The following is a 15,969-nucleotide window of genomic DNA, read 5'->3' as shown; positions in this document are numbered from 1 at the left end:
ATAAATCAACTTAAACCTTAAATAACTTTCAATATTTTACTCTCCATAAAATATATTTTGTCAAAATGATACAAGTTAGAAATAAGCACAAGATAACATCTGTCATTAATAATAATAAAATAAAATGATCAGAAGGGCCGGATAGAATTACTCGGAGGGCCGGATCCGGCCCAAGTTTTAGAAGAGACTGAAATCCTTGCAATGTTTACATAATGCTAATTTGTCTGAATTTAAGTTTCTTCATTAAAATCAGAATATGACAACAAACAAACTTGTTTTTTAGTGTTGTCCGTCCAGAAAGTTGTTTTAAGTTTTTTCTTGTAGCTGCATGTTGCTCTGAAGGTTCAGACCTGCATTTCAGCAGATTCTTGTCGCTTAATCCCAAAATCAAACTATTGTAAGTGTTACAATGCAGGCGAGGTCACTGAATTATCTTTAATCTGGACCGTTTATGAACTGATAAGTAGAGTGAGCTCATCACTGTCAGGATAAGAGCAGTTCACAAACCTCAGAGTTTTGCTGGACTTTATCCCCAGAGGCTGGCGGGGTAAAGTCTGCTCTGAAACATGAGTCCAGCGTTTGGGTCTTCTCCCTGAAGCTGCTGTGGCACAGACATCCACCATGGCAGCAGCAGCTTCATGGAGATGTTCAGGGTTACCTCCTGCAGATGGACTTTGGGCAGCCTTATCTTTGTTATCCTGCGCGCCTCGCGCTATAAAACTCTAGGACCGTAAAGATACTCCTTCTATCATGACCTCCTCGAGGACAGAGTCTGAGGAGTGGAATGTCAGGAAGCCCGCGCGGGACACCCAGAGCCCCGCGCGCCTCAGATAAGGGAGCGCAGAGAAACTAAAGGTGTGTGCACGCGCCAAACGATTCCACCATGGAACTTCACGCAAAGCGCGTGGCACTGCGCACGTGAGAGTCCCTCAGCACCGTGTCGAGAAGTGACAGGGCAGAGGCTCGCGGGAACTCACCGTTTCACGTTCCGGGGTCGTCAGTCAGGAGAACAGCGGCGGGTCAGCAGCAGGTCACGCGGCAGACAGGACACAGAGGGACACGTCAGTGGCGGGGACACGGAGAGCAACGGCAACGTCTCACACTCCCGACAACTTCTACACAGTCACGTGCTTTACGGATTGTGCAGCAACGGCACGTATTGACAAAGTTTACCTGAACCGACAGGAGAGACGACGCGACCAGCCACAACCCCGCTGTCTGTCCGCTGCACTTACAACCGGAAGGACTCCAATCCAGAGGAGAGGCTCGCGCGGCGGGCTGGAAGGACCGGACACCTGTGGCTGGACTCGGTTTGGCGAACGACTCCAGGCGGAGAGGCTAACCCCGCCCCTCCGGCGGGGAAATCCTGCCCTTCTGTGACTCCCCCAAACGCACCCGTCACGAGCCCTCTGCTGAGCATTCTCCTGACACAGATCCAGCGCCCCCTGCTGGCTGAGCACAGCACCAGATGTTCGGGGATGTCACGTGACCACAGGGCGGAAGTTCACTACTACAGTGACACCACTCACTGTTTTAAAATGAGCACTCGCAATTATGTTATATTACTGATCTATTCTCCTTAAACGGAAAGGTTTGATTCTGAACAACATAGTTCTGATCTACTTTTAGATTCATGGATTGTTCTAGTAGATGGGTCTGCAATCTTTAATGCTAAAATAGCCATTTGGTCCAGTTTCTTACTGACAAAAACAGCTACAATGTCCCACTTCAGTGTTGACAAAACACTAACCACTGCGCCACTGCACACCCCCATTATATATATATATATAAAAAAACAAAACAACAACCCTATAATCTTGATATTTTTTCCCCATAGCGTTTGTTCTTTGTCCAGTAATGCTCGCATTCTCCAGTGCTGCATCAAACTATTCCAGAAATTCAAAGAGATGTTCCTTTATCTTTTTTCTTTTGTGGTTAGTCTGCTCTTAGTGTTTATATGAAATGCATGCACATGCATGCTTATCTGATTAATCAAAATAAAGTTAATCAATAGTTTCTCTGTAATGTGAATATTCAAAATTTTTGGAATAAGAAAGTCAAATAACACAGTATAATGAAATGTACCCCAAAGTGTTTTTTAATAAGTTATTTTGCAAAACAGCTTTTGTTCATTATATTAATTCCTAACAGGATGCTTTAATACATTTTTAAATGGATTTCTCATGTTAAATACTCCATTCGAGTAGCAATTTTTAAAGCATGCAGATTTTATCAGCGGAGCTTCGTTTCTGTAAACAGACTAAAATGAAGTGTGATTGGAAACATTTACTTAACTGAGCATGAGAACTTACATGCAGTTCTAAACAAGAACTGACTTCATGTTGATTGCAACAAATGATTGGCAGCTTCCAGACGTGATCTGAACCCAACGAGACAGAAGCTCGCTCAGGCCGACAGCGTTCCTCAGTGCTGATTTAGTATGACAATTTTATCACCAGTTCAGCTGTTTAGATCAGCCGAAAGCTCTCGTTCTTCCATTTTACAACGCGAAACATCAAAAGCACACACTTGAGAATCTCTAATAGTGCAATGGCTTCTTTTTTGTCAGCCCAGATCATGAAACATCCCTACAAATGATGCTATCTAATTTGAGGAGAACTTGTGGAAATGAGTACAAAACATGGACTAATTGTTTTGATCTTCATCACTGAAGATCATTGGTCAAGTGTCATTGTGTGAAAGCTGTCACTCTATAGCACATGTGTCAAAGTCAAGGCCCGGGGGCCGGATCCGGCCCTCGGGGTAATTCTATCCAGCCCTCCAGATCATTTTATTTTATTGTTATTAATCACCTGATGTTATCTTGCGCTCATTTCTAACTTGTATAATTTTAACAAAATACATTTTTATTGAGAGTAAAATATTGAGTTATTTAATGGTTAAGTTGATTTATTCTGGAATAATAATTCTGCCCGTTGTATTTCGTAGTTATGTTTAAAAAGTTCTGGTTTTAAAGTTTTAAAAATGTAGTTTTAGAGTGTTCAATAAATGTTTATCCTGTTCGGCCTGTGACCTACGGTGTGTTTTGGATTTTGGCCCCTTGTGTGATTGAGTTTGACACCTCTACTCTATAGTGATCCTATTTCTCTTTCTTAAAGTTTAAATTTTGATCTTAATAACGTTCAGCACATTCAAGACATTTATGCTTGAGTTTAGCTAATATTTTAACAACATGCTAACGTTTTTGTTTAATTTGACATCTACTGAGGTTTTTTGACTATTCTTGAGAGTAGCTAACATAGAGGTTAATCACTAGAGATGACACGCAAGTGTTTTTCTATTGTCCAAGATACGTAAAGAGCGACGCCATATTGGAATGGTATAAAAACAATGAGACATGGTTCAACTGAACCAGTAAAATGACCATAAAATGATTAATTTTGGTCGGAAAAAACTCTGATCATCAGAAAAAATATTCCCAGGTCATGGTAATAATGTTTTTGTACAAAGTGCAACAAATGAACAGTTCAAACTAAAATAAATAAATAGGTTATTACATAGGAAACTCAATGCATACCTGATGTATGGTTGTGATTTTATTCAAATCTACACACAGACTGAGATTTACACAAACTGTTAGACTCCTCGGTCTGTGTTTATAAACAGATTGGTGGGTAGCTGACATTGCCGCAGACCGCTAACGCCCGTGTATATGGACCGGTCCCTGCCCGGATCAGCACGACACGGTCCGATGTGACTGAGAACAGTGCAGCCCGGTCGACAGCCACGCCGGTCCTGATGGTCCTTCAGACTAGAGAGGGCTCAGTGAGCTCTCCATCCACGGTCCAAGAGCGGCGAGGTCTGGGCGGCACCCGCTTTAAATCACACAGTGGCCGGGACTTATTATGCTGATGGATCCGGTCGCGACGCCAACACCTCGGGGTAAATTCACCTGGCAGGGGCGGCAACTCTGGGCTAGGGGTTCCTGTTCTTTAAGTGGATCCACCAGCCTCTATCAGAAGGACTCGGGCAGGCGGTCTTACATACAGGATATTTCCCAATCCCTCCACTGGACGGGGATTCATTGCTGATGGACTCTTCCCTCTACACTACTGAGTTTATTTTTCTCCACTTAGTAATCTGATCTGAGGTCTAACACTCATACAAATACCACAATCCTCCTCCATAAAACGATAAAGATCGATCAAAAAAGAAGTCTAAAGCTGTCATTGACTTTGAATAAACTACAAGATCAGCCTAAACGTTCATTATTGAGAGTAAACTCACTCAGATCTTATTAAAATGTTTTCTAGAAGTTCTCCTTTATCAGCTGACAGCAATAATTTACTAGTGAAAAGTCACATTCTAGTTTTTCCATCTCTGTTCAGCAGTAAACAGGCATCTAGACCATTCCAATATGGCGTCCAACTTTGCGTATGCAACAAGCTAGCATGTCATCTCTAGTGATATAAGTCAGTCGTTCCTCATATTTCAACAACATGCTAATGTTTTGTCTAATTTGACATCTACTGAGGATTTTTTTCAGGCTATTTTGGAGTTAAGCTAGAAACATGCTAATGTTTTGAACTATTTTGGCATTTACTGAGGGTTTTGTTTAGGGTAAGTTTGAATTTAGCCAGTATTTTAGCAACATGCTAGCTTTTTTGGCTAATTTGACTTTTAATAAAGTTTTATATATTGAAATAAATAAGCAAATTTAGCATTATACAAATAACAGGGATTTTTAGCAAATCCCTTCAGCAATTACAGCAAATTATTTAAGCAGCTTTATCACGTTCAGCAACCAGATCCAGCAAAATGAATTCCCACTTGCATTATCGAAAGGAGTGCAACTTTTCTAGTTCAGGATTTGGTTTTTGTCTTGTTGTTTTCACAAAAACAAAAAATCCAGAGCAAGCAGCCTGTTTTGCATTCTTTGCATGTAAGGACTTCCCACAAGGACAGTCGTGTGACCCGACAAAGGCGTTACAGTCAGATTTATTTAACCGTACATGTTTCATATGAACACGTGTGCACATAGGGAAGGCCTTGTCCATAAGGTCTCGTTCCTAAACCAAACGTCTACCTGAGATTCTGTTCACCTATCCACATGGTCTTCACGGAACAACTTGGAGAAACAACTCTAGACTAGTTCTTTTTCTGTGGCATGTCTGAATGCTACAGGACAACATGTTGGACAGAAGATCTCAGTGACACTTTTGGTTATTGTACAAGCTACAATGTCTGCTCCAGACTTGTACAAAAGAAAATAAAACTCATCGTGTTTTCTTTTTATACAAATCTCTACTAAAACTCCTTTCAAGTCTTTTGTATTGCTCCTGCTACATGGAAAATATAGAAAATATTACAACAGGATGTCGAGCAGTGGGTGTTTGTAGATACTGAGCACTGCTCACGAGTGCTCATGGCTATGTTTCAGTTGTCCTTCACTGCCTCCTCTTCCTTCTTCCTTTGCGAAGATCAGTTTGTCGTCAACAATTGCAGAGGAAGGACCGAAGCTAAGAACCAGACCTCAGATTTGTGTCTGCTAGAAAAGAAAAGCCTAGGATGCTGCGGAGCTACTGGGCGTCCGCAGGTCGTCCTCTCCCTGTGCTCCTTCCTGTGCCGCCGCCACCACTGCTGCAGCGTCCTTTTCTACTTCCTGATCTGTGGCCACCAAAGAAGAGTCGGAGGCTTCAAAGGACTCTCCCCCTAGGTCAGTCAGTTTGATGTAGCCCTTGCTGTTGGAGCGCTCCAGACGGGGGCAGCTGAAACGCCTGGCTCTGTCACCTTGACGACCCCCGGACGCATTAAGGCTGCAGCGGCGTGCAGGCCTGGGGTGATCTGTGAGTGAGTGGAGTGACGTGTTTGACCCCATCGCCGCGGCAGCAGGTGCTGGGGGACACAGCTGGGTCCACTGAGGCGGAGCCTGCGGCGCCTCCTGCTGAGGGAGCGTCTCTGTGGTCGTGTCCTCATGGCTCTGATCTGAAGGTGGGGAACAAATCATGGTTGCTTCCTTCTGCCCGTCATCAGTCTGTCTGCCGCTCGCCGGCTCGTCTTCTCTCACATTTTCAGCAGCGACCTCCAAAACGGCGACCTCCTGTGAGCGTCCCTCTGTCTCCGCCCTCTCCGACTCCTCCACCTCACAGTTGTTGAGTTTAATTACAGGGAGGGTGAAAGCGTTCACAGAGGAGGTTACGATGGAGGTGGTGTCCCACTGCCGAGGCTGGGGAGTCTGCTCGCCGCTATTGCTGTAGTCTTTGTAGATGCTGTAGACAGTGTCTGTGAAGGTCTGGACATCTCTGGACCAGCTACGCGGCCTGCTGGCCAGCGAGGAGCGTCTGAAGAGCGCATCTGAGTTTGACTCGCCCCTTGGGTTGAGTCCGGTGGACGGCCAGGAGCTGCGTGTGAGCATCCCGCTGGCTGGGACTGGTGCCGGCGGCCCCTCAGCACTCCTGGACTGAGTGTAGTTCACCAGACCATTGAGGGGCGAGTACTCCTTTGACCGAATGCTGTGGAGGTCTATCACCGTGGAGTAGATGTCCCTCAGGTTAATGATTTTCGTTTTCTTATCCCGATTCTCATGAAGGACTGCGTTGGCACAGATAAAGAGAAAAATGCCGATGCCCATCACCAGCGGGCCAAAGACCTTCAGATTGTCTGAGTACAGGTACTTATCCAGGAAGTCACAGAAGAAGCCACAGTTAGGGGAGGGGTCCGAGGTGCTGCTGTTAGAGTGACTGTGGTTCAGTCCATCGGCTTGACTGGAAAGAAGCTTATCATGGGTCACGTTGGAGGAAACAGGCGGACTTCTGGAGTAGCTCATCCTGCTGCCTTGGAACGCCCCCATTCTACGGCGCTCCTGGTACTCCTGCTGGTTCTGACTGGGCCAGTAACCCAGAACCGCCATTGAGACCCCAACCATGAGAATCACAACGCCAACAGCAGCCACCAAACCGGCCGGGGAGCAGAGGTTCAGCTTGCCCTTCACCACCACCACGTCGTTCTTCTTTTTCTTCTTGGATTTCCTCTTCCGTTTGTTTTCTGCTCGATTCTTGGATCGGAGAGAATCCTGGCGCCTGTTCATGCGCAGCAGGCCACCCGTGGCGATCATGGTGGCGACTGGACAGCAGGCTTGTTACTCAGTCTGTTGAAACACAAAGAAGAGGGGGAGATGCTCACTGCAGACCACCAAGCAGCTTCCAACAACACTCTCAAACTGAAACATTTCTGAAAGACCAGGACTGGGGTCTCATCTACAACTATCCAACACAGAAGCAAAGAAACATGACAGCCATGCTGAGAGAAACCCTCCAAAAAGAGCAGGGCTTGACAGCGCTTCACCCTGTTGATTGGTTTGTAATCAGGTTTGAATTTGAAGATGTCCTAAGGCCGGGGTCAGCAACCTTTAACAGTAAAAGAGACATTTTGGCTCGATTTCTACCTATCAAAACTTAGAAGGAGCTGCATAGTCTTTGGATTTGCCTTCATGACCTTCTGTTTTTTAATAATAAATATGAACAAACGTAAAAATATAAAAAGAACCAAGCATCTCTCAAAATGTGTTTTTTTATAGCCAATGTTGTGCAGCATAAGATAATATGTGCTTTTAACTCGTAAAATATTAAACTTTTGACTTAAGTTTTGCTTTTCATATAAATTCTGTTCATTCTGGAGGTAGAGTTGATCAAACAAGACGTCTTCAGGTCAACAGGATGTAAAAACCTACATAGTTTATCATCTATGTGAACCTCAGTAATACATTTATACATTTAACTATTCTAAATTAAATACATGTTAATTAAGTAATCCTTACTTTAAAAACTTGCTATTTTCTTTTCTTTTCTTTTTTTTTGTTCTTTCCCCCTATTTGTCCTCAGCAGTCTTATACTGCTGGGTTTTATTATTTTAATTTGGGGTTGGATCTTGGTAGTCTTAGTTTGCGGGCTTTGTTTATTTGTTTTTTTAGGTTATTTTTGTTAGGCAGCCATTAGCAGACGGTCGACATGTCTGGGTCAGCAGTTTCTGTATCTTATTTTATGTTTGGCAAAGAGCCCCATGTGGATCTGGAGCCGCAGGTTGCAGACCCCAGCCCTAAGGGTTTCAGCTGTGCTCCGACAACGTCCCTGTTTTTTTTATTTTTTATCTGAGATTAGTTACAAAAAGACATTGAGTGCAGGCTAAAACACAGAATCAATCAAGCTGTTGAAGCCTTCAACGCTGGATTACGTGTGCGACCACAGCTGTGTTCTGCCGCCTGGACCTGAAATTCTAAAAGAACCAGAAAAACTCTATATGCTAAAAAGCATTACACGTTTTCTGTTTAGCTGATAAAAACACAGAAGTAAAACATGAAATAATGTTAGATTCCCTGAATGTGTTGTGCTTTTAGAGACTTGGTGTTAATGTCTTCTGGACCGAGACCACCTCTGGTCATTTCCCTGATATAAAGCTATGCTTGACAGCGGTGAATGGAATCAGGCTGCACGCTTGCATCATCTGTCAGCTTCTCAGGGAAGATCTCAGGACGAGCCGCGGTGCCAACATCCATCTTTGTAGACTTCATCAAGTGTCAGTTTAGTGAACATCAGCTCAAGTTGAATCGGAGCACTGTTTCCACAAACTTTCAGATGTACTCTTCTTGTTATGAATAAACACACACGCACATCCTCCAAAAAAGTTCTTGAGCAGCTTTCATATGGTTACCTCTGAGCTTACAATTAGTCAAACCAATTAGAATAAAAAATGCAGTTTTCAAAAATAATTGCTCCGTCACTTAAAGAAGGATTATATGTTTTTTTTTTTTCTAATGGATATTTTGTTTTTCTGAATTTATATCTGGATATACAATGACGAAGTCTGAAATAGTGTTATATCTACTACATAGTCATGTGATTTATTGTTACTTGAGAATTCCTAATAACCTGAATCTATGCTGGAAAGATATAAATATCTGATCTTAACTTATGAAGAGGATAATGACAATACATGTAAAGGAAATGTTATGATTGACCCAGGGAGGGATTATATAAGTTCGTTTCCCTCTATGATGGTAAATTTCCGACAAAAGTCTCCCATGATTGCGTATCAAACTCCACACACTCCATGAACGTTCCACAGGGAACCACTGCTGCACAGGAGTAACAACTCCAACCCAAGATCATGAAAAAGACAAAACGGAAACCTGCGTGTGATTGGCCACTTTTTTTTATTAGCCCCGCCCCATTACCATTGCTAGGGCAATTTTGATGCCATAACTGGATCCATGCATCTTTGTTTTTTAAAATAAAACAAATAAATAAATAAATAAAAATTAAAAATGATCTAAGCTATTATAGAGAAACAGATAGATTATTTGCGTTCCCATTACAGTATTAAATGGAAAACAGAAAAAAACAAATAACTTTTCAATACAATATTTTAAGATTTCTGACACAAACTACTTAATTTTTAAAAAGTTTCTCTTTTTGTGTTTTTCCACCCCTTGATCCAACACTTTTGTTCGAAAATGAATTTAAACATTCATTATGTGTTTGTTTTATTTTCGATTTTTTTCATCACAAAATATTTGTTTTTCTACAGTAGTTAAGAAATTGATAAATAAATAAAGCTGTCCTTTTACCCCCTATTTTCATTTTGAGTTTTAATTTGAAAAACGAATGATATCCGGGTATTTCTGTTTTTTCTTTTTGTGTGTTTTTTCCTTAAATGTTGAGTTTCACACGAGCGCACAGTCCTCCATGAGGGGGCGGAACTAGTTTTAGGAGCGTAAGAATATTTTCACAAGCGAGCAGGAGAAGTCACAGGACTGCTACGCTAGGTTCACACTGGACGCAGAGGCAGCGGGGAGCAGAGTGCACGCCGCGCAGCATCTGCTCTCCTGCAATTCACACCAGACGCACATTTTCCTGCGACGGTCGACAGGCGCTACTGCTAGAAGTTTTTTGTTTTTACCACTATGGGTAAGTTAATAACCTAAAAATATTACCCCATGTTTCTGCAAAGATGAAACAAGTAGTTAGTAGGCCGACACTTCTGTCATTCATCTAAACCCAGCTCCACCCCCCCCCCCTCTCTGGAGTCGCCCACTACGTTGATCTGTGTGTGTGTGTTGTGATTATATGTTTTCTTTCACCTCTATAGTCTGTTTAGATACAAAAGCATGATCGCATTTGTCAATCGCGGTGATTTATTGTTATAAATTGATTATGTGTTGAAAATAAAACTGGATTTTCGCATGCACAAAATAGTCCAGATGGCGAAACAATCCGCTCCACGGCGCGAGGCTTCCATGGAAGACCGTGGCGCTCTGCGCCTGGTGGGAACTACACCATAGACACAAGGCCATCGAAGGGAAGCGGCCTCCGTTCCAGTCTGAACCAGGAGCAAGAATACACCCACGAGTGCGGAGAAGAGGTTTCACGAGCGCGCAGGAGAAGAGGAGCGAGTGTGGACACTGTCCTGAGACCGAGGAACGGCCCTTGCCTGCGTGGAGTTTAATATAACCTCGTGGGAGACTTTTGGTGGAAATTTAACGCCATATTCCTCCCACTCCCTTTCAGCCAATCTATCTTCTAATGTTTATCTGTGTTTGACACGTCTTCATAGATGTAAACTTCTGTTGATTGATTGCATTCTATAGGAAATTATTATTATTTTGCTTGAAATAAACAATTTCTGATCGAATCTAATCTGATATTACAAGTTATGTAAAGAAGAGCAAAACTTGTTCTGACAATAATTTGGTTTCTGGTATAATCTTAATAAAAAAATAAATAAATAAATCTCTCAAAATTATTTCCACATACATAATATTTTAGTATTTTAACCTTAATTGATCATTATTTTTTACCTTTGGTTATATGTTTGAATGAAGTTGACCCATCAGGTTTTCAGGCAGCCCAACTGTCCTGTTCCACGGTCCACCGAGTTACCCACCGGGTGATTCTATCCGGCCCTCCAGATCATTTTATTTTATTGTTTTTAATGATCCGATGTTTTCTTGCGCTCATTTCTAACTTGTATAATTTTGACAAAATATATTTTTATGGAGAGTAAAATATTGAAAGTTATTTAAGGTTTAAGTTGATCAATTCTGGAATAATATTCGTGCCTTTTTATTATTCATAATTATGTAAAAAAGTTAAGGTTTTAAACTTTGGAAAATTGCTATTCTGTTAGCTTTTTAGACTATTTTGGCATTTACTAAATTTTTTTAGGCTGTTTTGGAGTTTAACTAATATTTCAGCTAAATGCTAGCTGTTTAGGCTAATCTAGGTTTTTTTGGGGCTAATTTGGCATTTAGCTAATATTTCAGCTAACTATTAGCTTCAGCGTTTTCAGCTAGCATCTTCAGCAGCATAATTCAGCTTACAGCATTCACACTAGCATTATTGCAGGTGATGCTATATATGAAGTTCATAATTATGTTAAAAATTTACAGATTTAAAGTTTTCAAAATGTATTTTTAGAGTGTTCAATAAATGTTTATCCTGTTGGATGTGTTTTGGATTTTGGCCCCTTGTGTGAGTGAGTTTGACACTCGGGCTGTAGGCCAACATGAAACATATCAAAATTCAAGATAATTAACCCGTTAACACCTGAGGCGTCACCAGTAACGCTTAAACACAGAATCTTTAACATTCTGGAACTTTTCAACTGTTATCACGATCAACATAATGCCAGCAGATTCTCAGCGTCTCCTTTCTCCTTCAGAATCTGCTGGAATTATGTTGATCGGCCTAACAATCTAAAAACTACAGTAAACACACTTAAACACACTCTGGTGTTTAAGGGTAAAAACCTGTTTCCAAAGGCTTTACCTGCAAAAACAAATCCATGCAATTAAGAATATTTGCACATTTGTCATTTGAGGGAAGATTTGCGAGGACAAAAGGGTTTGTGGACTAAATTCAACAACTCCAAACTCTGTAAACATCTGCTGACTGACTTGATGAGACCCCAAAAAGGACTAAATTATGCCTGATTACTTTAATAGTATCGCTGCATGTATGATGATTTGAAGGCGACATGTGGAGAAATGTCAGCACAGCACAGTGATTATATGTGAATGACTCATTACTAGTTTTGTGTTGGAGCAGCTGCTGGTCCAGATTTGAAGAGTGACTGATGCACAAAAAACAGATTTATGTGAATGCGGATGATTGTAAATCTGCTCTTTATTTACAATAAGAACTCCAAAAGTATCAGTTGGGTTTCTCCATCAGGACGATGTTGCTCATATATGACTTAAACCTTTTCTCCCTTACTGGTCAACACGACAAAAATGAAGCTCTGAGTTATGGTTACATTTAGGATACTTTTTGTAAATGGATGCACTAATTTTGTCCCAACAAGCTACAGAAGAGGGTGTATAAATTACTGAGAGGGTGCCTGCTCACTGTAGTACCTGAACAAATAGCTGCAGTGCTGACTCAGAGTACAGAGGCTCTGGACAAAAACAAATGTGTGTAGGTGCAGGCTTCATAGCACTTCACTATTAAAAGACTCCTATTTTATTGCAGGGTGGCCGTAACGGTAAGTATATATTTAGATTGACAGGATTCAAACAGGATTGGGGACTTGACGCTCTCTTCAGCCCGGGACTGTGCTCGCCTTTTTTCCGGCCCTGCATTTGGAATTTTTCACCTCTCAGAATGTATGAGTTATTTTTGCACAGACCTTGATATAAATGTGACGCAACATGCAGGGAAAACAGACAAATATCGTGGCTGACAGAGGAGAACAGGGCGATCCGAGCATCTCGTTGTGTCTTATCATCCTGTGGGATTGTAATGTGTGCAGACGTGAGGCCAGCGGCATGCTCTGTCCAACTCACACTGCTTCCTCTTTCTGACTATTACAAACCCACTGAGCTGACACCGTCCTGTCAAAGTGCAATCTTAATTTAGGCTTGGATCATTTAGCCACAAGCAGCCCCTGCTGTGAGGCTGCAGGTGTGAGGAAGACCTCACCTTTTCTGGTGAGCTTCATCATCATCACTCACCTCCTTCCTCCTGCTGAATATTTCACTCTCTAATCAGGCGTAACTCTGTCTGACGTTTGATCGGGGCTGTCACGATTAGTTAACGAACAATCGACTATTAAAATAGTCGACGACTAATGTAATAGTCGACTGTAGGGCTGTAACTCTGCTCCCAAAAATTTGAGTACAAATATTCACGACGTCCAAGATCGCTGATTCGCGATCTTTATACATAGTAGAGTATAGTAAAATATTCTCTGGAAAACAATGTATTTGTTGCTCTGAAATCTATAATATGTTGGATTTTAAGTATATCAGACCCTCCAGGAGTTTGCGGTAGATTTTTATGATTGTTGCGTTCTAAAATGCCTGATGTTGCTGCAAAAAATTCAATCTTCCCGAGAAAAATTATAATCTTTAAAAAAAAAACAGCGTAATCAGATAAATCCTCAGATCTCCTTGTTCTCCACAGAATCTCCCTCTCTATCTATTTCAAAAGCATCACTTGTGGTGAGTCACTGGTTATTGTAGACCGAGGCTCCGAGGAGCAGATCTGCTTTCTTTGGTCAGTAATGATCTGCTCTGTTTTAGAGGTTTAGAGGAAGGATTTTCCTGCAGACTCTACATTCTTCCTTTGTATTATCAATTTCCCGAGTCTCTTTCTGTCTTCTCACTCATACTCTGTCCGCTCCGCACCCGCGTGCAATCAGCGCACCCCCACCACGTGTCAAAGTCAAGGTTACATCCGGCCCTCCAGATCATTTTATTTTGTAGTTATTAATGTCCCGATGTTATCTTGTGCTTATTTTTAACTTGTATAATTTTGACAAAATGTATTTTTATGTAGAGTAAAATATTGAAAGTTTTTTAAGGTTTAAGTTGATTTATTCTGGAATAATATTCCTGCCTTTTAATTATTCATACTAACCTGTCCAGGGTGAACCCCGCCTTCACCCATCAGTAGCGGGGTTAGGCTCCAGCAATCCCCGCGACTCCGAGGGGACAAAGCAGCCAAGAAGATGAATGAAGTAATCTTAAGAAGTTACTGTTTTAAAGTTTTAAAATTTGGAATTCTTTTAGCTTTTTGGACTATTTTGGCATTTACTATGATTTCTTTTAGGCTATTTTGGAGTTTAATATTTCAGCTATATGCTAGCTGTGTTGGCTAATTTAGGCCTATTTTAAAAGTTTTTTTTATGCTGTTTGGCGTTAGGCTAATATTTACACGAACGCTGTTTCAGCTAATTTAGCTAATTTTTTTTTTTTTTTTGTTTATTTTGACGTTTAACTATTAATTCAGATACATGCTAGCTGTCTTGGCTATCTTAGTTTTTTTTGTTTTAGTTTATTAAGCTAATTTGGATTTCAGCTAATATTTTACCTTGCTATCAGCTTCAACATTTTTAGCTATCAGCACTAGCATCTTCAGCAGCCAAATTCAGCTTACAGCATTCACACTAGCATTATCACAGGTAATGCTATACATCTAGTTCATAATTATGTTAAAAAATTACTGTTTTAAAGTTTTAAAAATGCAGTTTTAGAGTGTTCAATAAATGTTTATCTTGTTCGGCCCGTGAACTAAGGTGTGTTCTTGGGTTTTGGCCCCTTGTGAGATTGAGTTTGACACCCCTATTATATAGTATATAGAGTCAGAGTGTAGTAAAGTTGAACAAAGTTGTGACCACCCAACACCAAAAATGTTCACTTTTTTTATATTTGAGTCAGTGAGACCAAACTTTATCTTTTGTGAAAAACAGTTCCTTGTTGCAGATGCTGAACTCATTTGATTTAACTCTTTAACTCCTGAGTCGCCGGTGACGCTTAAACACAAAATCTTTAACAGATGGTAACTTTTCAACCGTTAACACAATAATTCTAGTAGATTGTGAAGGAAATGAGACGCTTTTTCCTTCACAATCTACTAGAATTATCGTGTTAAATCGAAGAACAGAAACACTGGAGTTCTGGTGTTAAAGGGTTAATGTTGTTATAACACCAGAAACTAATGAAGGAAACTATCATCTTAATGTTTTGAGTTTTATTTAGTTTAGAGTTAATGATGGTTAGGATGTATGGAAGCCCAAACTGTTCTTAATTAAATAAATAAATACAACATTATTTAATCAAGCAACACTCCAATAAAAGTCTTTTCAATAAATAATTGACCATTTTATTATGAAATACATTTCATTAAAATTTAAATGGACCATTTTATTATGAAATGTATTTCATTTTTACTTTAAAACATATTTTTTATGTTAAAAATATTTCATAATAAAAATATATATCATAATATTTTTTTTTTTTCATGTTGGATTTCATTATAATCATGTGGGGGTTTCTTTTGTTGAAACTTTTATTTCAAAATTACTGTTTTCCAAAGTCTCCTTTTTATTTCACAATGCTGTTTTTCAGAACGACGTATTTATTTCATGATGAGCTTTTTCCGAATAATAACTCTGTCTGTCAATCACTGAAAGTGGGTGGGATCTAAACGTTCATTGGCTGATCCTCTGAAATCGACTTGTATGCCTAGACTCCTGCTCTACTGTGTGTAGCACAATAAAAAAATATTTCTTTTCTTTCTTCATTTAGTGTGAAAGCATCCTCGTTATTGACACTTAAACTAACCGACATTTGTGTTTGTTTATGAGGGAGAAAATAAAGGAACATTATGTTTATGGTTGAGAATCTTCGTTTCTGGAAACTTTTAAACTTTAGACCGTCCTCGACCGGAAATAGTCAGTGTTATCACGTTCTAGCTTTACGGGAGTCATTCCGGGCCCAATTAAAAAGGGTCCGGGCGGTTTGTCCGAACCTACTCTAACCCAAACCCTGACGCGGCACCGATGCGGGTCGGGTCACCAAATCCTGCTGATCGTCCGGTTCCGGGATCGTTCCGTGCACCGGAAATGTTGATATTCCACGACTATGGAGCCCCTTTTGGGGAGAAGTCCAGCAAAACAGACAAACTACGAACTGTATGTCCAAAATAAATGTATATCCTGATAGTAACGGGT

At 40.8% G+C, this 15,969-nt stretch overlaps 2 protein-coding genes across 3 annotated transcripts in view; both read right to left on the bottom strand.

The window, feature by feature from the left end:
- Window positions 1-1,451, bottom strand: part of LOC112151319 (protein 4.1) — a 58,397-nt gene extending 56,946 nt beyond the window's left edge. Inside the window, exon 1 of one of the 2 annotated variants that reach the window (XM_036216480.1) lies at window positions 1,174-1,451. The gene's annotated coding sequence lies outside the window, so the exon portion shown is untranslated. Of the gene's footprint in view, window positions 1-977; window positions 1,145-1,173 lie in introns of those variants that run through there. The other variant, XM_036216476.1, reaches the window with a different exon arrangement.
- Window positions 1,452-4,943: 3,492 nt separating this feature from the next.
- Window positions 4,944-15,969, bottom strand: part of LOC112151372 (transmembrane protein 200C) — a 13,173-nt gene continuing 2,147 nt past the window's right edge. The window contains exon 2 of the mRNA XM_024280282.2: window positions 4,944-7,108. Within this exon, the coding sequence (XP_024136050.1) occupies window positions 5,525-7,075 (1,551 nt within the window). The 5' untranslated portion in view covers window positions 7,076-7,108 and the 3' untranslated portion in view covers window positions 4,944-5,524. The remainder of the gene's footprint in view (window positions 7,109-15,969) is intronic.

The sequence above is a fragment of the Oryzias melastigma genome, linkage group LG17 (genome assembly GCF_002922805.2).
Source record: "Oryzias melastigma strain HK-1 linkage group LG17, ASM292280v2, whole genome shotgun sequence".
Classification (NCBI taxonomy): domain Eukaryota; kingdom Metazoa; phylum Chordata; class Actinopteri; order Beloniformes; family Adrianichthyidae; genus Oryzias; species Oryzias melastigma.
The sequence above is the reverse complement of the archived record's forward strand: the minus strand, read 5'-3'. Positions and strand labels throughout refer to the sequence as shown.